The following is a 26524-nucleotide window of genomic DNA, read 5'->3' as shown; positions in this document are numbered from 1 at the left end:
TTACTTGATGTAATAAGCATTTTATTTTTACATATCCACTTTAGGACATAAATCTCTTTAGTAAACATTGACATAAGCTGTCTATTGTAAACTTTGTGTGTGAATACTATCTAGTAATGGTTAGTTACAGTCAGTTGGACTTGTTTTGGTAATGTTGAAGATGTTTTGCGGCTTTCCAAGTTCTATATGAAGTAATGAAGCAGATTGGATTGGCTACAAGATGTCTTCAACTTTACAAGAACAAGTCCAGTTTAATGTGACTAACTACTACTAGATTTACAATGACCTGGATAAATTAGACCCTTCACAGACATTGTGAATACTGTTCATCTTTATTTAGAAATAACCCCTTCTGATAAAATTAATTGTGTTGTGATCAACATAATCACACTCATGTTCATAAAAGATGTTAAAACAGTCTTATGTTAGATTGCATAAATTATGTATATTTAAAGAGCAAGTCCAACCAAAAACTGATTTCTTTACGAGCTCAGTTGTATCATCATACTAAAGTGAATTTCCTATAGTTACATATAAAGAAATCACCTAAGTAGATGATAACAGTTGACTAAAAAGTCAAAGCTGGAATCTCAAAGTGCCAGTGGTGGAAGCAAATATCAATATTAATGACCTGGACAACTATCCAATCCATCCACAATGTTTAAATCGGTTTCAGGAAGAGTTGCTCTTTAAGTCACCTTGCACTTGTGGAAAAAAAGAGAGTTGATGAGTGCTAGGAGTTAGCAATAAAATTCATTTTAATGTCCCCCAGTTTTGGATGGAAAGTCATTTGGTAAGTGACAGAGCTATAGGTCTGTGTAGAAGACCATCCCTGCTCCAGGACAGAATTTAGGAAGAAGATTCCTTGCTTGCTGTGTGGATACCATTGACAGTAACCCTGGGAGAACAAAAAACAGAACAGAGGCGTGAATGTGAATGATGGGACATGGAAATACATAATAAATTGTTTGTCAAACTTTAATTTTTTTTTGTTTATAAGAAAACCTAGACAATTCCACTCAGCAAAGCATAAATGTGGTGCCATGTTTTTGTGTTTTGTCACTAAGAGGAAAGTTGTGGTAATCAGACACTCACCTTTTCTTTAGAAATGTCCAACAGGCCAGTGCTGATCGAAATGTCTTCTGTAAGCTGATACTCCATCCAGAGTACAACCCCATGGCACCTTCCTGATCTGTTATAGAAAGACAAATCATAAGAGTAGTAATGAAGGGAAGAAGATATGTTACCCTCACCATTCACACCATACAAACATTCTCCTCTTTGTGAAGTATTCCGGTGAAGTAACTAGACTGCAGCATTCTACACCAGGAGAATTAGTGTGCATTGTTAATATTCTCAGCTAAACACATGTATGATCCGGTGTGTCTACTTCTGTTATTATCCAACTTCCTCTTCTTTATATGGTGGCTGGACCCACTACAGTACTAATATCTGAGAAAATGGGCTAAACCAGAAGGATCCATCATGATGGACTGCTGTTTAAGTGATGAATGACGTGTCATACACAAAAAGTACACTATTCCAGCTTGCACATGAGCTATACTCCGGTAAATGCTTGGGTCTATGTGCTACTTTTATATTTAAGGGTCGGTCCTGAAAGCTGGTCAACGGCCTGAGGGCTGAACAAGTAACAAATGTTTTTTGTCCTTTGGAAACAGACCTCATTGTAGTACTGGTATCTTCCAACAATAAAATAAAACAATTACACAGCTAAGGAAGCCAAAACTGTCATTAGAGAGAACCTTCCCCCAGACTGTAGATACTGAAGTATTTATATTCACATATATACCAGTAAAAGCTTTAAATCATGCCCTCATTCACCTCTGTAGCTATTGGCATTGTGGAGAAATAATAATTAAAGATTCCCAGCAAAAGAATCTTGGCAGACAACCCTTTAAGACGACACAGAGAAAGTGTTTCTAATCTGTTGAAAAACATTCTAAAAAAACAACAAAGATGTGTACACATTATTGAAGTACAGTATGTTAACATTGCAAAACTCAAAAATCACACAAACAAGGTGCACAGAATATTTTAGGTGGGAAAGGTACATTAATTGAGCTAAATTAAATGACCATCTACTGTATCCTTTTTTCCGTTATGAAACAGGGTAACAAGGGTGACGAAAGCACAGCAAAGAGGACAAATTGAAACTTTAACCCTGAGAGTTTTATGTTTCTAAAAATGTGTTCATAATCAAAGTGGGGGGCCTCATGTAGGCACATTGAAACAACCAAACCAAATCATTAATATGTGTGGGAACTACCTCTGTGTGTTTAAGGTATTCTTTTAAGTGTCAAATGTAAATTACTTTGGTTATCCAGTGAGTAGTGAGAGGTAGGGGACAGACACAGCCAGAACTGCTTTTGGGAAAAAGTTCACCCCCAGTTCTTATTGTGGGTACCCACATTCCCAAATACAAAGATTCCAATTGTCAATACAGATTTTCTTACCTTACTAGGCTTACAGAGCCTTCTGACTTCACATCATCAGCTGGGACGGGCTCTCTAAAGTCAAATGTCATGACCTTTGCTGCATCAGATAATGCTCTGCAGGGATATTCCCAAAGAGCATGGGGCTCGGCCTCTTGTGATTCTCGAAAATCAAGAGATTTCTAAAAAAAAAAAAAAAAAAAAAAAAAAAAAAATTATAATAAAGAAATACACTCTGTAATAAAAGTAAACACTGCAAAATAAGATTTAAATTTACATTTCTTTTAACTATTAACCATAACACAGACTAATAATAGATCTAATCTGTCAACTCCAAATAATGTTAACCACTGCCAACACCCCTATTTAAAGGTCTACTTAGCAAAAACTCTATTTTGTGGGACTTTTAAGGCAGTACATATAACACTATATTATTATATATAAAAATCTTTTTATTAATAATACATCCTAGTTTTAAAATCTTCATATATAGAAAAATTAAAAATAGCCACCTTTTTGATTGAAACAATAACAACCAATTTCAAGCTGAATAGCCAGCTTACAGTGCATTATTTAGCAAATGGTATCCAAAGCGTACAAGTTTTGTTTGTGTGACAATCTTGTATGTTCTGACACGTTTCGCGGATATATTCCGCTTCATCAGGGAACAGTTATACACAAAGTAGATGGATACTATATACACAAAAAAGATAAATATTGGTGCAACTTGACCTGGCACAAGAGACAGGGAAGGTCAAGTCTGGCGGATCACCGGGCATCCATATACAACTTTTTTGGACATATTTTTCCCCTGTGATGTACTCTTCAACCTCTACATTGGAATCAATTTTTATTTAATCCTGAGTACATCCTTTCCAACTGTGTATATATATTTGGACAGTCACATGTTTCTTGTTGGAACCGGTCTGACTACTTCTTTGTACTGGTGATCTCCTCTGCCTCTTGTGCAAATCTTTTGCCAGGTCAAGTTGCACCATTATTTCTCTTTTTGGTGTATATTGTATCCATCTACTTTGTGTATAACTGTTCCCTGATGAAGCGGAATATATCCGCGAAACGCGTCGGAACATACAAGATTGTGACACAAACAAAATTTGTACGCTTTAGATACGATCTGCTAAATCTAGCACTGTAACCTGGCTATTTAGCTTGAAACTTGGTTGTTATTGTTTCGAATAAGGTGGCTATTTTTAATGTTTCTATAACTAAGATGTATTGCTAATAAATAGATTTTTGTATAATAATAAGGTGTTCTATGTACTGCCTTAAAGGCCTGCAAGATAGACTATTAACCATAAGATGTAGAGTATTAACACACTAGATGAAAATGTACAATGTTTTATAGAGTAAAAATAGTTAATCTTCTCCATTTTTCTCTGGTGTATCTTTTTGGCATTTTGACTGAATAACTATTTACCAATTTAGCTCACTATTAGGCTCTGTTAGTAGTTAGATTTTCTTTGCTGGAGACAACTGTTCACAGTTCACACACGGTACAACAAGCCTGATAAGTTGAATTGCATGACATCTTTCCAAGTCACAGTGCTCATTTACAAAATATGAGGTCTGGGCTTTTGAGTATAGCATGCAGGTGCAGCTAAAAATGGTGAATGCTTACCATTAGTAAAACATAGCAGCTGCATTCATTTTCAGGCTTTAGTTCCATATTTTTACCATATAAATGAAAACATTTGCAGCTACAACATCTAAGGACTGGATAGCTACAAAATATGACACTTTTGTTCCTTGGTTTACATATCATTTAAGAAATAAGTTGTATTTCAGACTTAACTTTTCAAATTAAATCAAACCAAGCATATTTTAAAAATTCAATCTTTCATCTTTTTCTTATGTTCCTTCTGGATTCTGAAAGCCATTTTATAATCATCAGTGATTCTACCAGTTTAAATTTCCTGTCTCCTAGCAGATAAAGACGTTTGCAGACAAAGGCCTCCCTGCAGATATAAAGTTATATTAAAATAAAGCATCCCTGGTATCTGTTCAGATGTGTATAGTCTGTTGACCAGCTCACAAATGGTCTGTGGGAATAAGAAAAGCGCACAAACACTTACAGGGATGCAGTGGAAACAGTGAAAAACGTTGCAGCCGATCTTCGTTCTCACTAGCTTGTTTTGTACAAACTTCTAGAATTTTAATTGAAAGTATGAACTAAACAGGAATCCAGCTAGAAGTGCTCACTGACCACTATAAATTAACAGGAGGACTCCGGCTGTATTCAGCCATGTTGTTAAGGTATGTACAGCGGGAAGGGCTCTTGATGGCGTGTGGTTGTCACGGAGTGCCTCTTAAAGTATTCCTACAAAACTCTGAACTACTAACTAAAGCCAAAATTGAACATGGTAAACTTATAAATCAAACATGTTGATGAGTGTAAATCACAAGTACTACCTTAGCTACTGAACTTTCTATTTTCAAAAACCCCCATTTTGAGGCTCTGCACCTATCCACACAGTCAGAACCTCCTATGCTTTTTAGTTTCCTGTTAAGATCCTGGAGTTGCTCACTACCTCTTCCCTGCGACTACATGATAATGCAGAGCAGAGTTTCCCAAACAGGGTTTTGTGGAAACCTAGGGGTTACTTAAGCAATGACAAAAGCGGTGCCTATCAGGTCAGTTACTGCTGGCACCAATGATTTTTTTGGCTACCCGTGAAGCAGGAATTGTGATGCTGCCACTAAAAAGCCACCTAAAAGTTAATCCTTTTTAGCAATAAATACAAATACATGAAATACTGTAGAGGTGGATTTCTGTAAACTGTCTGGTGTGTGCCCTTTTAATCATCTTGTGTTCTCCTTTCCACACTTGTTGGTGTGGGAGTGACGTGATAAAGAAAGTTATGTCCCTGACAGGTCATAAAAAAGAAAGCAGCTGGTAATATACAAAACATGATTTCATACTAACAATTGCAATTTTTTTTTACAGTTTATTGTAACTTGCATTGGTTATGTAAGGATTTCATTGGTTTAGATTAGAGTATATTTAATAACTATGGATATCATTTTCTGGATATGGGTAAAGAAATGCCAGCTTCTCCCTGCCTGACTCTTCCCAGTTAGAAGATATGAAAATTGGTTCTCCCTGGGGTAAACCGAGTCGTGTTATCTTGCTCTTGCTGTTGCTGTTTTGGATCATTGTACACATCCAATAAAGAGAACTATAAACTTTTAACTAAGCAGTGTCTGAGTGTTTTGTATTCTTCTTTAACCCTTCATAATACTTGTAGTCCCACAAATACTTCCACCTTGTTAAAATTTGTAAGGATGACATTCTTCCCACTAGTGAGCAATGTAAGGGCATTCTGCTCACTGGCCACCACATTAAAATACTGGGAACTGTGTATATTATCATCAGAGGTTCCCTAATACATAAAAGTTATTTCAAGGGTTACCCCATGTTAAGAAAGTTGAGAAATGCTGGTGTAGACATGGACCACATTCTGTCCCTCCCTTTGCTTCTATACACTGTTACAGTTTGTATTCACTTATCAGCCTGATTGTTATTAGAATTTGCCTTGCTCAATTATGAGTTTAGTTAGAACCTAAAAACACCCAAACCAAAACCCTAGTATCAGATGTTTATCTACTGATTACAGAGAGAGAAAAAAAGACTGAAACCTTGATCATTGCATCCATAATGGAGACATCAAACCCTTCACAGACTCCGCATGGACTCCGGATCCTCCAAAGGTCCTGATAAGAGATAAAGAAATCATTTGTGAATCATTTAATCACTTTTTAAAACTTGGTCAACTTTGCATTTTCCACCTGGTAAAATATTGATCAAAAAGTCAATACTATTTAAAAGAAAGAATGGCCATTGTTAAGGGTATATAAAGCTTTAGCAAACACATCAGTCAGCCAGGGTTTAGATCTATGAAAAATAAAGAACTGCTGTCAGTACTGAAATCGCATTCTCTCTTACATAATAAAGCAAGGAATTGATCTTGCTGCAATGATCTCTACTTTACTGGTGCTTTGCTGGCTTTTCTGATGCTGGTTGTATTTGCTCTTGTTTCTCAGGTGACCGATCAATCCTATACACATATAGGATTTCCTGTATAGATATATATATATATATATATATTTTTTTTTTTTTGAATGTAACACAATTCCTCCATACTATGGATATAAATACATTTTACCAGTGACGTCTTAAAAGGTTGGAGAAACACAAGTCTGTCTTCCTCTCTCTCTGTGTCATTTCATGCATTTCATTTAAAAAAGCCCATGCAGTAATTTCCTCAAGACTTATTTATCGGGGTACACAGAATGTAATCAGGACACACAGGCCACCGTGCAGACAGAAGGTATAATGGGACTGGGGTTGCTGCTTTTGAAAATGCATGAAGCGTGACGCCGGAGCTTTCATAGGAACAGATAAACGGTGTATTTAAATAACCTCAAGATAACAATACAGAGAGTAGAAGACAGCATTCTGCAGGGCAATTGTTTCAATTCTTTTTTTAAACTGTAAAATACAATGACTTGATTGCTCTGACATTTTTGATGTTTATAAGGATTTTCAATGTATTGCTGTGTTGTGTGCCATAAATTAGGGCTGAGCATAACAGTTCCACATGAACAGCAATCAGGCAGGTAAGAATACTTATTGCAGAGGAGACATTGCTTGCAATTAGGGCCTGACTGATGCCACATTTTTCAGGTGGAGCTTTATTTCCACTTTAAAATGCAAAACAATTGCAGAGGCCAAGGACTTGATTTCACACTTATGATTGCTATGATGAATACCACACCTTATTGGAGGTCTAGGAGAGGAACAGCAAAATATGTATGCACATGTCCTTGGCAGTCAAGGGGTTAAAGCCTTGCTTACCATTATTTTTCTCTTTCCAAGTTCCAGCACAAACCCCACCTTCCAAAAACACAGAATCCAACAGTGTGATGGGTAGTTCCTCTGCTTCTCTGGTAGTGACAGTGAGCTGGATACTCCTGGATATCAGAACAAGTGGTCCAGGACACAGTGAGCCCAGGCCATTATAATAACCCACCCCAAGATGGGTTGCCCATAAAAGCCTGGGCTCACAGAAAGTGAACAGAATGATGCTAGGGAATATAGCTGGAAACACTGCTAGAAAGTGAGTATTGCAGCTACAGCATACTTTGAATTTACAATGTTTGTCTTTGTTTTGGAAAGGATGGAGTTTAGTTTCACCACTTGCGTTCTCAGGTCTTGCATTCTCCCCTCAATAAAATCAGATCTTCGGCCAGCTGTACCAGTAGTAAGGACTTTGTTTTGCAACAAACTTTCACTATTATTCACCAGAAACTAGGGATCAGGTGGAGCTCTTTGACAGAAGTACTAATCTAACAGACTATTTTCATATATTTTTAATAGCATGCAATGTTTATTGACAAATACAAGTGATTATTCATTTGGAGCAGCTCACTGTTGAGAATAAATATTAAGCTTTAATGCTAACAGAAATGGCTATATACTTTGATTTTATTTACATTACATAATACAGAGCAGCATGCTCTCAGCATCAACATGAACAGCAAAGAAACTGACAGATGTTGGTACACAGTGCCATCCGCAGGATGCAAGGGTGTACTACAAACTGGGAAAACTAAAATCAACATTTACTTAAGATTCATACAATTTTGTAATTGAATCATCATCAATTGATACATCTGTGACTTTGGGCTTTATTTATTAAAGCTCCCCAGAGCTAGAGAGGATACACTTTCATCAGTAAACCTGGGAGATCCAACAAACCTGGAATGGATTTCTTAATAGTCATTTGCTATCTGTTCGCAAATGTTTCCAATCCTGGACAAGATAGATTGCAGGTTTACTGGATCACCCAGGTCCACTAATGAAAGTGAATTCCCTCCAGCCTCGGAGAGCTTTAATAAATCAGGCCCTTGTTGAGTGGTAGTTTATAGAAGGCAGGCTGGTTTTGTGTCTTGGTCAGCTCTTAGGAAATGACTAGGACACTGAATTTATCAACAGGTACAGTTAGGGTCCATAAATATTTGGACAGAGACAACTTTTTTCTAATTTTGGTTCCGTACATTACCACAATAAATTTTAAATGAAACAACTCAGATGCAGCTGAACTGATCAGCTTTAATTCAGTGGGTTGAACAAAAATATTGCATAAAAATGTGAGGTATTAAAGCCTTTTTTTAACACTTTTCAGGGGCTCAAGAAATTTATGGACCTAACTGTATTTTCTGTACTTAAGAAAAATGATCTAAGACTAAAAAATAATACACCCACCATATCTAAAGACCTATAAGCTGAAATATATTATGTTTTTTTTTGTGTTAAGGTTATCCTTTAAACTAAGGCCAAACAATTTTTAACACAAACATCTCTTATTGTTTGCTTGTTCTTACCTTAAATTCCACAGCCAAGACATAAAGAGAAGCAGACATGGGAAATACTGTGCAGCCCTCAGCAAGGTTTCCAGACAGTGCAGTGCGGGAATACCAGAAGTACAGATTGTGCCATGGCAGGAGACTGGTGGTAAAGAATGGCTCACCAATCAAAGTGGAGACCTAAATGAGAAGTTTAATGGTCAAGCAACACAAAAAAGTTACAAGCATAAATTTATAGTAAATATTACAATAAAGCAAAATCACCTTTCTGTCCTCAAGGTCAGCAGAGGTAACTTTATCTGGTGTCTTCTGTAGAATTGGAATTGCCTCTTTGAGGTGGTTCGTTTGAAAAAGCTGGAAAATATTAAATGGAGAAAGTTGTCAGAAAGCATTATGCTTCACCAGAATGTAGTGTTGCTATAAACAAATCAGGCTAAAGAACAAGACTACATAGACTCAACAGTTTGCATAAAAGCTTTCATTCCCTACATTGGATTTCCCCTACATCTTCTTCCAATTGCTGGTGATGTGATGCCTGATGGTAAACACGCTACCAGTGTGGTTTTGTGGTATCCAACCATTATGGGATCCATTCTTTATTATTTAGTGCTGGGTTGTCGTGAGACCAATCTGAAGACCCTACTTACTGCCTAACTTTGTTTTTGCATTTCTTCTTTTCAAGCCTAATTGTTCCTTTTATTTTATTCTTTTTTTTTTTACTTCGGCCATTCAAACAATAATTTCTAGACAATGGAGATCTGGTAAAGTTCTTCATAAAAAATATTAGGTTCCTTAACCCTGTATACTACTGTGCCTGAATATAACACTCCTATTCATATAGTTAGTTTATAATTTCCAGCCCACCCAAATACATGAAGGCAATCTCTAGGTTGGTGACCAGTCCATTCAATCTACCCATACCTGGTATTTTGAGCTAGTAGATGAGTACACACCTTTGCACTGCACAGACTTTTTCGCACCCCCATTCCTTGGCCTGCTCTTCTACTCTTCACAATCTCACTTGCTCTTGTACTCTATGGTGGTACATGGCTATCTGGAATATGCCTAGATCTTTAAAATGGAGATTTGGTAATCACTGTATTAATCACCATCTTTAAATGCTGTGGATATGTTTTGTATGTTAACTGAACTATCATGCTTAGCAGGCAATCATGGAAACCAAAAGGTGGCCTAAAAATTGGCTCCACACTACGGTGTGTGGTAAAAGTAGAACATGTTGGTCAAAGCTACCTCCAATTTTCACATTGATAGGAATGAAGAATTTAGGCAAAAGGGAAAGGGGTATTATTCTGAATGCTGCAGGAATGGTTTGGGTAAATAACAGTGTAATTATATCAAAACAAAATTATACAAAAACAAATTCTATTAATTGTCACAGTAAATTTTATTGTATAAAGGTTTGATGAGGGAATCTAGGAGGCCCTGAAAGTTTGCAGCTTCAATAAGCCAATTAAAGCCTTCACTTATGCTGCAAACCTTCTACAATGTTTTGCACTAGAAAACTTCTGGGCAAAACAAACATTTTACTTGTATTTGTTTAGATGTAAGGCTCCTTGAACTGAAATTTAAAAATGAAGCTTTTAAAGAATATAATATAGAATGTATACTAACCTTCTCCATGACTTGCTGGGACATTGAAGAATACTCTATTGTATAGACCTGGAAACAAATGAACATATTTACTGCAGTGTGCCCAAAGAAATATCCTAAATAAATATATTACAAAATGAATTATATTGAGGAAGATTTAAAATTCATAATTATAGCTAAAGATCATTTAGTTTGTGCTTGGGAGGCATAAAAAAGGACCAGAATATATTTTTTGGTATTGTTACATGACAAAACCTGACTGATTTTGAGTAGACATGTCCTCTGCAAGTCTCATGACAAATCCAAAAAGGAGTTTTATTCCACGTTTGAGAATAGCAATTAACGAACACAAATCTACATCCAGAACAGCTGTTTTACGGCAGACATATGCATAGTACTGTTCCCGGCTGTTCGGCCAGCACAATTGCAGTGTATGTCTTCTTTATATCACTATTTGGGGACCAAAAAGACAATAGAACCCAACGGGTTATGATAGCTGAAGTGGAAATAAATAAAGCTATCTACTAAACCAGTGTGATAATCACTAGAAGTTTATTACAACAGAAGACATTTGGATTTGTGTCGCTTCTAGAAAATCATATACCTTCTGTTATCCCTAGCATTCTACATCATTAAACTTAACCATCACATCTTCTTACACTATTATATCACATAAAATACAAAATAAAAAGTTCATATTGTCAGCTGTCTGTGCCTCTGGATCTGCTGAATATTTAGACACCTCACTGAAGGCAAACAATGCTTACACATTTATCTTCCATATAATGAAAGGATTTTCATATATTTTCTTTTTTAAGCCATTCAACAAAAGAGTTAAAGAAATTACCTGAGCTACTCCAACACTATAAGCTAGCAAAGGAAGCAAACTTCCATCACTTATACATAGGCACATGGAACTTGGAGTCAGGATCTGCAGATAATAAAAAGACACAACATAAAGTCAATCAAAGGAGAATTTATCAATTCATTCCCTAGTATAGACATTGTTACAGCTGAGACATATTTACAGAGAGATATTAGTGCCCTGTACTTCACTAGTTCCCCACCCTCTGTAGTGCCTTAAAACAAATATATAGGAGACATGACACATCTTGTGCAGGCAGTTCTGTTCACTCACTTCACATATGTGTAGAATATTCCAGCCTAGAATTACATGCAGTTATATATTAAAAAAGAGGATGGTCAGTACATAAAACAGAATTAAACCCTGCAGTTCCCCTTCAGAAAATCTATGATGGTTTGAATCGTTTTAATGTTTATAGAACATATATATATATATATATATATATATATTTTTTTTTTTTTTTTTTTAAAGAAACCTAAATACTTGCATAATCTCCTCATTTCACGAAAATAATTTATTACATTTTTTTACAATGGGTGATCCAGCAAACCTGGAATGGATTTTCTAAAAGTAATTTACTATTTGCTAGCAAATGTTTTCAATCCTGCCCCAGATCTATTCCAGGATTGCTGTATCACCCAGGTTCACTAATGAAAGTTTATCTTCTCCAGCCTGTGGGAGCTTTAATAAATCATGCCCAATATGTAGGTTTTAAAACATACTAGGATTTCTGGAAACCCAGAAATTGCATGAGCACTTGTTGAATGCTTCTGTCTATAATAGGATGGTGATGGCCAGTGTCCCTCCTTTTTTATCACAAATAATAAATCTACACAGGCTATCTGAAGCATGTGGGCAGAAAACTAGCAGCCACAGACTGTAGTACTCCACCTGCTATCTGAAAGTGGAAAATATTATGTGTGAATATTTCATAGTTATCTTAGAAATCTAACAGAACAAGATTTTATAAAATGTAAAAAGGCAGCTACCTGCTCTTACAGTGACAAGCATTTAATGTATCAGTTACCTTCCTTAAGGCTTCTTTGTACTTCTCTATTCTGCCGTGGTCATTTAATTCACCAAAGCGTGCACGATTCCAAATGATATGGGCTCCACAGAGACACACCGGGCGTTCATCTGATCCGGAGCTGCTCTCCTCTGCACTACAATAAAGAGGGAACAGATTTAACTATCATTACCGTACTTCCATTTCTGTTCACAAAAACATGCTTTTCATAATAGGATTCTGCATGTGACCAAAATAACCTAATAAATATGCATTTTTTTTCTTTTTACAATGCAATTGTGTTTAACAGTGCCACAGTATACAGAAACCTCAACAGATAGGTACTAAAAAAAATCTTTTCAAAGAGCAGCTTGCATTAATTTAGTTTAAGACAATCTGTAATGGGTTGGAATACCTGCTGCTCTCACCACATGCTGTGGTTTGTTTTGCCGGCTTATACATCGCCACAGGAAAAATGATCAGTCAATAGGAAACACATTATGCTGAAAGGGGAGAAGTACAATACACAGCCCTCATATTTCTTTTAGTGTTAGTTTTCATTTAACACTAAACTTGTAAATGCAGCAATCAGACCTTTAACATAAAAATGTAATTTTGCAAAAATATAGTATAATTCTGAATTGCTTGTGATCAAGGGGAGGTTCACCATGCGCTAGCAAAAAAACTATCTAATGCTATCAGAAAAGACCAATGTGCAACCCTTATTTATGTAAAAAAAAAAAAGGGGGGGGAGGGGCATAATGCATAGTTTGTACTGCTTACATTTTGTCCATTTCCTTAAGAAGGATTTTAATATATATATATATATATATATATATTTATATTATCTGTCTCCAACTTCATTTCTTTCTTCAGTACAGCTTTGTATTACTCGAAAATCCTTCTTATGCTTGTAATTTATAATGTTCTCTTATATTTTAAATTTCACCAGAACTTCTACAGTTTAAAGTACATAGCTTATAATTAAAAACATCAATGAACACCAGAAAGGTATTTGTCTGCCTTTCTGTGAGTATTGTCCTAAAGTATTTCTCTAGAGTTAGGTCAATAAATATTTGGACAAAGACAACTTTTTTCTAATTATGGTTCTGTACATTACCACAATTAATTTTAAATGAAATAACTCAGATGCAGTAGAAATGCAGACTTTCAACTTTAATTCAGTGGGTTGAACAAAAGTAATTGGACAAATTAAAAAGCTGAAAATAAGATATTCAGTTCTAATACTTGGTTGAAAACCCTTTGCTGGCAATGACAGCCTGTAGTCTTGAACTCATGGACATCACCAGTTGCTGGGTTTCCTCCTTTTTAATGCTCTGCCAGGACTTTACTGCAGCGGCTTTCAGTTGCTCTTTGTTTGTGGGCCTTTTAGTCCGAAGATTAGTCTTCAACAAGTGAAATGCATGCTCAATTGGGTTCAGATCAGGTGACTGACTTGGCCAATCAAGAATATTCCACTTCTTTGCTTTAATAAACTCCTGGGTCGGTTTGGCTGTATGTTTTGGGTCATTGTCCATCTGTATTATGAAATGCCTCCGAATCAATGTGACTGCATTTAGCTGGACTTGAGCAGACAGTATGTCTCTGAACACCTCAGAATTCATTCGTCTGCTTCTGTCCTGTGTCACATCATGGATAAACACTGGTGTCCCAGTGCCATGGCAGCCATGCACGCCCAAGCCATCAGACTGCCTCCGACTTGTTTTACAGATGATGTGGTATGCTTTGGATCATGAGCTGTCCCACGCTTTCTCCATACTTTTTTTTTGCCATCATTCTTGTAAAGGTTGATCTTGGTTTTATCTGTCCAAAGAATGTTTTTCCAGAACTCTGCTGGCTTTTTTAGCAATGTTTTTGAGCAAAGTCCAATCAAGTCTTTCTATATGACTGTAGATTTTGCCACTCCTAATTCTGTAGCAATTTCTCGGATGAGTTTTTTCTGTTTTTGCAGCTTAAGGATGGCTTGTTTCACCTGCATAGAGAGCTTCTTTGACCGCATGTTGTCTGTTCACAGCAAAATCTTCCACATACAAGCACCCCCTCAAATCAACTCCAAGCCTTTTATCTGCTTAATTGATAATGACATACCCAAGGAATTGCCCACACCAGCCCATGAAATAGCCTTTGAGTCAATTGTCTGATTACTTTTGATCTCCTGAAATGAAGTGACTGTGTAAAAAAAGGCTTTAGTTCCTCACATTTTTTATGCAATCTTTTTGTTCAATCCACTGAGTTAAAAGCTGAAAGTCTGCAGTTCAACTGCATCTGAGTTGTTTCATTCAAAATAATTGTGGTAATGTACAAAACCAAAAATAGAAAAAAGTTGTTTCTGTCCAAATATTTATGGACCTAACTGTAAATAAAACATGCATGGACATTGCACATTCAGCACAGATTACCATTTAATCACAATAAGCACAATAGATCACTAGAAGAAGTTCAAAGCACCAAAGTGTCACATTATTTAATATTACAAACTTCTGCTAACTGGCATTTCTATATATTTCTACCAAAAATAAAAGAACAGTGTTTTGTGGAGGTTTTTTTTGAGGCAACTCCAGGCAAATAAATTACATACTTATATCACAGCTGTTTATTCTGGTAAAGATTTTCTATTTATAAACATACATTTACAGTTATGTCATATAGCAAAGTCAGGGGGATGATGCCAGATTTAAAAATACAATGGTGTCGTATCTTCACCCCAGCCTTCTGGCTGGACAATGAAAAAGCAGTTGAGTGAAAGGGTCATTCTTCTGTTCACTCCTTTCTCCTATAAGCATGGTCCTTGGCACCATAGCCGCATGCAACAAACCTGACTGGCTTCCAGTCCTGCCCTCACTTGCTCAGCCTGTGTGCTGATGTATAGGTGATGACAAGGGGCTGGTATTAGCTAAGTTAGGGTTACACTATTTGCATTGAAAACATTTTTAAGATTTAATAATTATTACAGAGCTGTAAACAAGTATGTATTTTATATCTGCCTGGAGTTCAGTTTTACAGTGTATCAGGTAATATCAACTACAAATAAAATGTCAAAGGTGACTATAATGATATAAAATTACCCAGGCTTCATAAGCTTGTACCACACACAATAGTCATCTTGATAAGCGGTGAGACAAAGCTCCTCGCCCTGAGTAACCTTCTTCTCTGCAGGTAGGAAATACACACACTGCATCCAGTGATCCCGCCACTAGTCAAAAAGGAACAGATAAACAACCGAAATACATCAAATATTGCATCACATATGCAGCTCAATAACTTACAAACAGTTCAAAACTAATACTTAACAAGTGAGATGGCTATTTTTTGTGCCCAAATTACATTTTATGAGAGAGAACATGGAATTTTTTTTGTTTGTTTAAAGCTGAACCCCAGACACAATGCAGGGGAACAGCAGTGACTGGTCTTATTACAGGAAGCTACTGTCGAAAAGCAAGGTTTTACACCAGGATAATGCAGAGATCTGGAGGAAACACACACACACTACACATCCCTTTTATATTTAGACATCTGCATGTCCCAGCGGTACACTGTTTTTCATGAAATTTTTTTTTTAAATTGTAGACCTGTAAGTTACAGAAATATGTCCGAATTATGGTTCTAAGTAGATATCATGAATATAAAAAAAGTTTGAAACAAACAATCATGTAAAAAAAAAAAAAAAAAAAAAATGTACTTTTAAAAAAAATTAAATAAAAAACACAAAAATCAGCTTAACCCCCCTAGCGTTCTAATTCTGTCAGTTTTTTTATGCAAAAAGTCTGTTTATATTGTGGGCTTGTAATTCTTAGGATTAACTCCCGGGTATGATAATTATATTTATTTATTATATTATAATCATAAATTATAATATAATACATAATTATAAATAATAATTTAAAAAATAATGAAATAATAGACAATGTAATCTAAAAATAAAATATAAAATTAAAAATGTACTCTTATTTTTATTTCATGTTGTGTGGTGTTTTTGTACTGTAAAAACCATTTAAAAGCAGATTACATTGTAATCTTCTTTTAAATTTCCCTCCCAGACACACCCCCATACATCACCAATCACATCACTGGAAGATGACTCATCCTCCGGAGTGATGTGAGGGGGGGATTTCCCTGCCCTGCTCGCAGAGACGCTGCTGCTGCTCGCATCTCCAGAGAGATGCACAGCACAATGTAGGATTTCTGCATTGTGCTTCACATCTTACTGCAGATGCCAGCAGCAATAGCAAATTTTTTATTGCTGCTGGAGGAGCTGCGGGGACCGGGTAAGTATTTTCTTTCAGTTGTAATCCGATTGTCATACAATGTATTACAATCGGATTGCAATATAACGTTTGTTTATATTTTTAACTACCTGAAAAAAGTTCGGGTTTAACACTTTTTGCAAGTGTTTTTACCCCGAACCAAGGTCGGGTTTAACGGCCAGGTGGTTAATATATTGTAAAAGCAAAACACCTTAACCCCCCTAGCGGTATTCCCGAGTGTGACTCGGGGTGGAAAAAATTGCAAAACGCGGTAATCCCGAGTCACACTCCGGGTACCTTTGAGGGTCCCTCTTACCTTATCCCCGCGCTCCAGGGGCGATCTCACGATCCCGCTGTGATGGCGGGGCGCTTCTCCATCGGGGGCGTGGCCAGGCGGGAAATTTAAAAGCAGATTACGGAGTAATCTGCTTTTAAATACCGCCCGGGTCCCCACCACCCCGATGCACGCATCTGCAGTTAGATGCGATGCACCATGCAGGATTTCTGCTTGGTGCATCGCATCTAACTGCAGATGCGATCACCAATAGTAAATCCAAAGGGTGATGCCAGCGGAGATTTCCCGCTGGCAGCAGCCCCTGGATCTACTGCCTGCTCGCATCTCCCGGAGGCTAATCTCACCCTCCGGGAGTAGGGGATGATGTCCCCGCTGCTCACTCTCCTGCTCGCATCACCCGGAGATCAGCCTCCGGGAGTAGGGGATGTCCCCGCTGCTCACTCTCCTGCTCGCATCACCCGGAGATCAGCCTCGGGGAGATGCGAGCAGGGGAATGAAGTAGGGCGGGGACACCCCCACCGCATCACCCGGCAAGATGTGTGACATCTTCCGGGTGATGCGGTGGAGTGATGGATTCTGGGGGCGGGAAATTTAAAAACAGATTACTATGTAATCTGCTTTTAAATTTTTTTTTAAAGTAAAAACACATCAAAACATATAATAAAAGTATAAATACACATTGTAGTGCACCAAGCATCATTGCCCAGTGCCCTGATTTACATTTTGCATGCTATTAGCCCTGACCTTGATCTGACCTTTTAATGACTTTTTGATTGCTTCCCGAATTGAAGTAAATTTTTTTTTCTAAAATCTGCATATAATTTATATTATTATTTATCAATATTATTGCACCCTTGTTTGGAAAATTTCAGAAGGAAATTTTTGATAAAATTTTTTTTTTTGGATAAATTACATTGTTTTGGGCTAATATTTCATTATTTTTTATAATAATGATTTATAATTATGTATTATTTTAAAAATTATGATTCTAATATAATAAATAAATATAATAATTATACCCGGGAGTTAATCCTAAGAATTACAGGCCCACAATATAAACAAAAATTTCTACGCAAAAAAAATAGGATCACTTTTTGCATCAAAAAATGACAGAATTAGAACGCTAGGGGGGTTAAGTATGACTTGGTCATTACTTACAGGGACAGGGTGATCAGCAGGATAGAGCCAGCCTGGCTTCATGGTACAATTGATTGTTCCTTCAGGGTCCATATCTATGTCCCACCATGACAAAACCACCTGGGCAGCTCCATTGGCCAAAGATGTAAAATTGATAGGATGGGAGACAGTAGCACTACTGACCTGCTGGCTGAAATCCACACTACAATGGAGATCAATAAGAAATGAACATGAATATATTCTCATACATGTTTTATATTCATTGTAAACTATGATTTAAAGTAATAAATTAATAATAATAAATAAGATACAGAACCCCCATCTCACCCAATTTTCCATTTACTACATGAGCAATAGGACAAATTCTCTCACCTGAAGATATCCATTATGTCACTGAGTGTTTTGAAATCATCTGGACTCAGCTGGCTAAGCTGTATATCACAAACTGATGGAGCTCCAGGACACGTCTGTATTTCGGGTGGAGGTTGGATCAGCTTATTATCTATGTTTATGGGGAGTAGCTTATTCCAGCTCCAAAGCCTGTGAGATTCCACCACTTGGGCATAAACTGTAGCCCGATGAGGCACTGCTTCCCACCGTTCCTGTGAAAATGCATCAGCAGAGATGGATAGACAGGAAAGCATACGTATTAATTATATAGGTATATGTTCACCATACTGTGCTTCCTAACAGTCTTTGGGTACAATTATTAATAAATGTTACATAAACCTCTGAGAAGTGGTCATGAAACCGCTTTGTGTAAAATGCGACAGGGTCATTGAGAGGGAATTCCAAACAGTGCTCATTGACAGGTCATAGGAAAAAAGCCAGTGGTAGGACAATGAGGGATCTGCAGAAAAGGGAACAACAGGTAGAGGACCTGGAGAATGGTGCAGGAGTAACATAGACAGAAGGGCCTAAAAGAGACAGGAGCAAAAAAAAAAAAATATCACATGGCTGGGGGTCAGTGAACTACAGATGAGCTTCCAGAAGTGACCACCTTGGAGGTGGCCAACCAATAGTTGTGACTAAGCACAGGAGTGTGCAGGAAGCAGACAAAGGCGCAGCCAACAAACAAGGGAACAAGCAAAATGCTGTCCAATAGATGATTGTGGATTATTTGAATGTGCACACACTGACATGCATCCGAGAAATCTTTTATGAAAAAAAGTACTAAACAAACATTGCATGTTTAAATTCTGTATACCTGCATGAGGTTTTGCTGAGCATGTTCATAACTGGGCAGGGCCCCTTCTCCTATAAGCTCAGTATCAAACAGTTCAGTGATGAGGATGTTTGCACGCTCCATCATGTCTCCATCTGTAACGATGTACATGTGTAATATAACTGACAATTACAGAAAATATACTTGTGTGTTTTTCTTATCAAAGCTGGAAAAATGAGAAAACCACTAAGTCTTAATGATAGCCTCTACTGCAAGTCTATCCAGTTCAAAGCAACTTTTTTTTGTCCAGCAGCATCCATTTGTCATCCTGTGGGGATTAATCAATCATAGGCTTACAGAAAATTTGAAGTCATCCAGACAATTTTTGACTGAAATATTTTTATTGTATTTTTCTTTCTGATAAAGTATTATTTTATTAGCACCACTAAGCACTGTGCTGAGGGCAACAAGAAAGAGGTTCACAATCACTTCAACTGGAGGTGTTTTCTGTTGGTAAACCTTAAACCTGATATCCATAACCCCTCAGTCAGACTCTAGGGGTTCTATTTACAAAAGAGGAAATCAGGCATTCCCCCAAACATTACCTCCTGGGAATCTTCCAGGTCTATGTGTTTCAATTGCAGTAACTAATATCCACAAAGAACTGTTTGAGGGGATGCCAAATTCCCTTTTTTATAAAATGCCAAAACACAATCTACTACATTTGTTATTGCAGAATACAATACATAAATAAAGCAGACCTAGACTCAGAAGGCAAAAAGTCACAAGGAGGTAGTACTAATTGACAAAAGAGACCAGCAATTTTTTTTTTATCAATCCCGGGTTGCTGGTGGCTTTTTGATTATACTCTAAACTGCTTGGCAGATAGAGCCAGTGAGCAGGGATGTCGCTCCTGCACACATAGAAAGTACATAATCAATGGCCAAATGGCATTGCCTGTCTTCATGGAAGTCAGCCATGGACTTGGTGGCAAAGATGCCACCCTCTGAGGATGAAGCAATGACAGGTCCTAGATTTGTCATCATTGCGAGGGAGACAGAACACAGGTAAGTCTGTGGCATAATCGGCAAGATTCCTGTGCATACTTGCCTAATATGGCAGAAGCCCACCCAACAACGAGTTTAGTTCCGTCTTTAATTGATGAATTATATATCTTACATCTTGATCAAAAACTTTAAAAATGGTAAATGACCAAAGCGAAAATGCTGTTAATTGTTGATATTTAAAAAAAAAAAAAAAAAACATTAGATACTGCTTTATCAACCGTTCCCCTGTGTCAATGACAATAACATTACCAAAAAATTAAAAAGAGGAATTCATTACTTGGGTGGCAAAGCATTTTTCATTATGCAAACCAGATTGGTCAGTTCCACACCAAGTAGAACTATGCAAATCTCCCCATATTACCTGGTCCCATCGTCACTTCCTTTGAATGCTTGTTAATAACTTTGATCTTGTCACCAAAGCCATTAGCTTTTACTATCCGCAGAGCTGCTTCAGCCATAGGAGTAAACACCTGCAATAACAACCACAACCATTAGTTAACTTTTTCCAGCAATCACTGCCTAGAATGGGGTTAAACTATGTCTGCAAATATCACGTGATCTAGCAGAATTTAGGTTTAGTGAAATAACAAAAGTGGTCTTTGTATCTGATTTCAAATGACTGTTTTGTACCTTTTTCAAAAGCCTATACAATTATATAGTATTATATATATTATACGGAAAAAAAAATATTGTAAATTGCAAAAATCTAACACACGAGGTTCCACATCCCTACGAAATCTGAAAGGAGAAAAGCTCCTTACCTCAATAGCATAACAATAGTCTGCTCCAGATGTGATGGCCATCATTGACAGAAGTCCAGTTCCAGTCCCAATATCTAAAACAATAGCTTTCTCCCCTCTTTCCTTCACTCTTTTTACAGCTGCTTTGATTCCTTGATAATACTTCTCATTCTGCAGGGGACATAACATTTGTGAGTATAAAGTGATCAGGATTATAAAAAAAAGACCAGCATATTATTTATTTGGCATTGGATCTCCAGGAATTTTTGAACAAGTGTGTTTTAGCTGTATCTCCATAAGTGTAGTTTACCATGGAGTACATACAATTGTAATGAAAACTGTGGAATGTAGAGCACAGACAATGCACCTAGTTAGCACAATCTGCACATCACTGTGTCCTTGTGACCTTTTTAAACTAGATTGCTGTACGGATTCACACAAGTTCCTTGCATAGATAAATAAGGGATATTCTGCATTTCTGGGCATATACATATCTATGAAGACCAAAGTATTTGTCATTAACTCCTAAAGCTGAACCTCCATTTTACCTTCCATCTTGTGCAGCTGTACAAGCTCCTCTTTTACTGAAAACACTTAGGCTAGGTACACACGTCATATGATTCTCGTCCAATAATAGCCTTAGGGCTGATATCGGATGAGAATCTGGCATGTGTACAGCACTCATCTGACGTTGTTCATGGATCTGTCCAGTCAGATCCACAAACAATGAATGATCATAATAAAATGAAGGGGAGAGAGCACAGTGGGGAGCAGCTCTGTCGTTCTCCCCCCTCCCCTCTCCATAGAGCAGAACAGTGATGTACGTAGAGCCCTCGTTCAGTATGTTGTCATTGGAAAGGATTGTGAAAGATCTTTTCCAACGACAATTATTGAACTTGTGTACATAGCCTTACAGTGTGCATTAGAAAGTACAGAAAGTCAGATACAGGCGACTGTTTTTCCTGATAGTGGAACATTCAGAATTATCTAGCCATTTTCTCCCAGATCATGTGAATCATTTTAAGAATGAGAAAATAGATTGTCAGTGTAACATAATCTGCTGCACACTTCACAAAACTTCATGGAGATAACTTTTTATCTATTGATTTATTTTTTTTACAGCAATACATGCAACTTACATTGGGAACTTAGAAAAAAACAAAAAACTATTTGCCTAATGTGTGCAGTGCTGACCAAGAACTATTCATCATACTTACACGGTCTTTATCATGTAACATATCAGCATAGGATGATCTGGAAAGAAACATTTTAAGAGAATCAGTAAAGAAACCAAAAATAATTTAACATATTTCAGCACCACCTTGTTTATTATAAATATTAATTGCATGAATGAGATTTACCATCCACCATTCCTCGGCATTAAATTCAAATCTAAACCCAAAAACACAAATATAACATTGCAGTTTTCCAGTCCTGCGATGTGCTGGTGCATTCCCTTTTAGGCTTTCTTTCTCCATTTTCTCATCCGGTAATAATGTGAATAACACAGCTTCCTGACCTTTGTGGCAAAACTTAATTTTTCTTGCCATTTGATGTGTATCTAACAAAGCCAAGAAAACATGGAACAAGAATTATGTGAGACTAAAATCTTCTTGTTTAATGTTCATAGCTTAGTGAGGAATTTTGTCCATGTATTTTTTCAACACATCTAAATGTTTGACTTTTATGGCTGAAATGCAACTTTCAGTTAAAAAACAAGAAAATCAGTAGCTATATTGCTTTTTATTTTTTATTTGCACACCAATGAAATATTTTTTGTGCATCTCATATTTGCCTATTCCTTTTTACCCACACTCACCTGGCAATCTCTTGGTGGTAGTCATAGTCTTCATCTTCTTGTATCCAGTCCATGGCCCCTGTTGTAGGGTTAACGCGACCACAGAAAACCATGACTGGGTGAGCGTTGCACTGGTACTGTAGAAGAAACCTGAAAAGTAATATTTCTATATTAGTTCCAAGCTCAAGCTAATTTGCAGGATATATTATATTAGTTAAAATCCTACAGACAATCAAAGGCAGAAAACAGGTGGGGTGAGAGGTGGATATGCTTCCGCCACAGTTAAGATTTTCAGAGTTGTCCCTGCTGCAATTTAAAGATTGTTAGGGAGTCCATTATAGAAGAAGCAATAAAGAGCTCAGAAAATCTGGGGTCCAAAAAAGTACAACATGTAATATCCTTTAGATGTAGAGCACCTTTCCTGGATCTCACCTCCTGGATCCACTGGATATATAACTTATCCTGGTAACAGTGTTATCAGTGGTGAAAGTGCTAATAACCGTCCTCCTACTTCAGGACACCAGTGCACAGGGTTCAAAGCTGCAGTGGATTCATTACACATGGAACTGCCTTGACACATTTTAGAAAATTGTGGCTTATAATTGAAGCTTATACAATCACCAAGATTGTATAAACTTCATTTCCCTAGTAGTTGCTGGATAAATTGGTGAGGGAGAGAAATGTAGACATGTTGAGTTTTGCAAATGAACAAATCTGTTGCAGGATGCAGGGACAACACACAGATTTACATTAATGGAGACCCGGTAAATAAGGAGGAACCAATCGATGTCCTTATCTTCTGAAGACCCTAATTGCCATAAAACTGATCTCTTGATTGCCATAGTCTTCATCTTCCTGCACCCAGCCCCTCTTATAGGGTTAATATTTAATATTCTAATACAAGTACATTTATGTAGGTCAGCTCTGATTTTGCTGAAATACATGCTTATTCTAGGGTGGTGACTGAAAGTATTCAAGGTAACTAATCTTTTTAAAAAGGAAAAACAATTGCACTCAGGTATGAAGTAACTAAAGAGCTTGGTAACTACCTCTACCAAGCCTCTAATGTTCTGGAAACAGTCACTGATCTAGGTGGGTCCTCTCTTGACCACCACAAGATTTTTGGGCATACCCAGCTCACAGGTACAAGGTTCACTTACAACAAAAAAGATGATTGTTCCTTGTCTAACAAATTCACATGTACACGCCAACTAGATGCTAATCGGCATGTAATGAATGGGTTAGGTTTCTGACCATTTATCAAAACTATGCCAATGTTTGTGTGGCACAGAAGCAGCTACAAGATTGTCAATGTGGCCTGCCAACCTGTTGTGTTTCTGGGACAGAGACTACACGCAAATTAGTTTGGACATTTCTAAGTTGTATGGACCCCACGCATTACCGTGCAGGCATATTCCTATTGGTCCATTATAATGCTGGTCTGCCTCAAGGGCCAATAGGAGGAGGCAGGCAAGCTTTGACACTGCCATACTGTGAGGTGCTGGAGATTTGTCCATCACAACAGCTGGGTATTCAGGTAAAAGGACAGGAACACGTAAGCAAAACTTAAAGTGTACCTAAACTCAGAATTTTAACCTTTCATAAAAGGGTAGATAACCCTTTTATTTAAGGTAAACAATTTGTTTTTTAGGGTTTTTATTAAATGCAACATCTTTTTTTTTTTTTTCTGGGTTTTTTTTGCTCTGCTCCCTTAACCCCTCCAGCGTTCTAATTCTGTCGGTATTTGCTTGCAAACTTGGAAATTTAATCTTCAGATTATAGGCTATGATTCTTAGGCATAACTCACCGAAATATGTCCAATATTTAAATAAATGTTATAAATTTAATAATAAACTTTAAATAAAAAAACACAAAAACCTGTTAAAAAATTAACAAAATAGTGAAACAAGTAAATTTAACTATACAGTAGTATGTATAATATAATTATATATATATATATATATATATATATATATATATATATATATTAAGATTTCTTTGTATTGGACTCAATACAGCTATTTTGTATTGAATCCAATACAAAATTTTTGAATTTTCCGACGATTCTCCCACCCGCACCAACGTCACCAGGAAATCCCCGAGAACGTCTCTGCAGTTCGCGGATGAAGATCGAAGAGAGAAGACGTGTCCCCAGGACCTGTGGGGAGCAGCAGCAGGACGCCAGAGGATGACAATGGAGCAAGGTAAGTGTAAGTGTCACTTGGGATTACCGTTAGGGGGGTTCATTTTCGATGAATGGGAGCACAGAGCATCCCAAGAGGCTCTTGGCTGCTCCTTCTGTGCATCACTCTTTTATCAATAGGGATAAAAATTGCCAATCTCAGGCACGCACAGTGAGATTGGCAAGTTATTCCCCAATCTACGTCACCTGATCTCATGCCTGCACAGTGCGAGACTGGGTGATGTAGGAGAACCCGGAAGAATAGAGGAGAAGATGGGGGTGACTGGAGCTCCTTCTGTGCTAGGCCAAAGACAGATACCGGGACGACGAGTGACCCGATGCAAGAAACCTCCCGACGAATAGACTGCTCTGCGGGATTGAAGGTAAGAGTGATTTTATTGTTTTGGGTTTACTTTTGCTTTAACTCAAAAGTTAAAACATTGTGACCAGGCAGGTCCTCATTGCAGAGGAGACAGGTGATGTCCCTTCTGCAAAAAATAACCTTACCTGTCTGATCACAGTTTTTTTTATTATTCTCACCTGTTCTCACTCCAGCGCAGGCACCACCATCTTTTATTCTAGAGTTGGGTCTGAGGTACCATGCTTGGCTGGACCATGACAATGCACAGGAGTTCATTCGGTTCCTGGGAAAGCTGGGATGCGTCAGGTATGCTGATCTGCACATACATAGCTTGATGATTATTGCAGAAGAGACAAAATTAGCCTCTTTTTTTGCAATAACGATTTGTATGATCGCTCATACTTGAGTTATGCTTTTAGACTCTTGCAAGTATTTGTGCTGATCTGTGAGCACCTGCATTGAACAAATACCTGAAAACAGTTTCTGCTATAATAACAAAGTTCCCTAAAAACAGAAGCAGAACTAGAATTTACAAAACAGGGACCAACACTAGATAACCATGTATTACTTAAGTATATCAAAACAGGTGGTGTCATCCAGAAAACTTATATAAGAGAAATCAGAATATGAATATTCACATACCTCAATCACACACCCTCACAGTGCTAAGTGACTGGTGGCTGCCACATTCCCACAATCCCTGGAACCGGAAGCACGTGTTTATGCCAAACAAAAGATGGCCGCTCCCGCAGATTGAAGCATGTGATGTCATTATCCTGCGACCTGTCAACAGTCCTGTCATGGAAGCGGCTGTGCTGCGTGTGAAGCGGAAGAGGGGAGCAGACCCGGCCGATGCGCTGGTTATCAGCTGCAAGAGACTACGGGCCGAGGAGGAGGAGGAGAACCGGGAGCCTGGACAGGTTGACAACCAGCTCTTCAAACTAGCCGGTACCGTCACCTCTCAGGTAGGAGGGCACCAGACAGGTTACCATTCACCTCACAGAGGACCCAGCTCGGATCGCCTCACTTCTAGGAAGAGCAGCCCAGCCAGATCAGATAATGGGGGGCTCTAACCAGGTCCCCTCCCCCCCAGGTCAGAGCATGATGAGAAGGAGCAAGGGACCCCCAACCACGTGCCTTTCACCCTCTAGTTTGGAGGAGGAGACCCCCCAGCAAGGTCCACTTTACCCCC

General features: G+C 37.7%; 2 protein-coding genes across 2 annotated transcripts in view; one reads left to right on the top strand and one right to left on the bottom strand.

Annotated features, from left to right (window-relative positions):
- Positions 1–26043, bottom strand: PRMT7 (protein arginine methyltransferase 7). Its single transcript, XM_072422875.1, has 18 exons — positions 25975–26043; positions 22811–22939; positions 22209–22245; positions 21013–21162; positions 20613–20721; positions 19227–19339; positions 18392–18621; positions 18041–18221; positions 15409–15536; positions 12344–12479; positions 11299–11382; positions 10473–10520; positions 9105–9194; positions 8859–9020; positions 6111–6185; positions 2475–2635; positions 1096–1192; positions 1–898 (listed from the first exon to the last, which is right to left on the bottom strand). The coding sequence occupies exons 2-18, from the start codon at positions 22900–22902 to the stop codon at positions 734–736; spliced, it is 2058 nt and encodes a 685-aa protein (XP_072278976.1). The 5' UTR covers positions 22903–22939; positions 25975–26043; the 3' UTR covers positions 1–733.
- A 59-nt stretch (positions 26044–26102) lies between these two features.
- SLC7A6OS (solute carrier family 7 member 6 opposite strand) overlaps positions 26103–26524 on the top strand; it is an 11456-nt gene continuing 11034 nt past the window's right edge. Inside the window, exon 1 of the mRNA XM_072422878.1 lies at positions 26103–26297. Coding sequence (XP_072278979.1) covers positions 26133–26297 — 165 coding nt within the window. The 5' untranslated portion in view covers positions 26103–26132. The remainder of the gene's footprint in view (positions 26298–26524) is intronic.

This window comes from Pyxicephalus adspersus, chromosome 9, assembly GCF_032062135.1.
Source record: "Pyxicephalus adspersus chromosome 9, UCB_Pads_2.0, whole genome shotgun sequence".
Lineage (NCBI taxonomy): Eukaryota > Metazoa > Chordata > Amphibia > Anura > Pyxicephalidae > Pyxicephalus > Pyxicephalus adspersus.
Note: the sequence above shows the minus strand (reverse complement) of the source record. Positions and strands in the feature narration are given on the sequence as shown.

Coding starts and splice junctions, on each gene's coding strand:
- PRMT7 (XM_072422875.1), bottom strand. CDS start 22,902: ATGGTTTTCTGTGGTCGCGTTAACCCTACAACAGGGGCCATGGACTGG. Junction 9,195..10,472: donor CCCAGCAAGTCATGGAGAAG/GTTAGTATACAT, acceptor AATATTTTCCAG/CTTTTTCAAACGAACCACCT. Junction 2,636..6,110: donor TTATGGATGCAATGATCAAG/GTTTCAGTCTTT, acceptor TTTTTTTTTTAG/AAATCTCTTGATTTTCGAGA.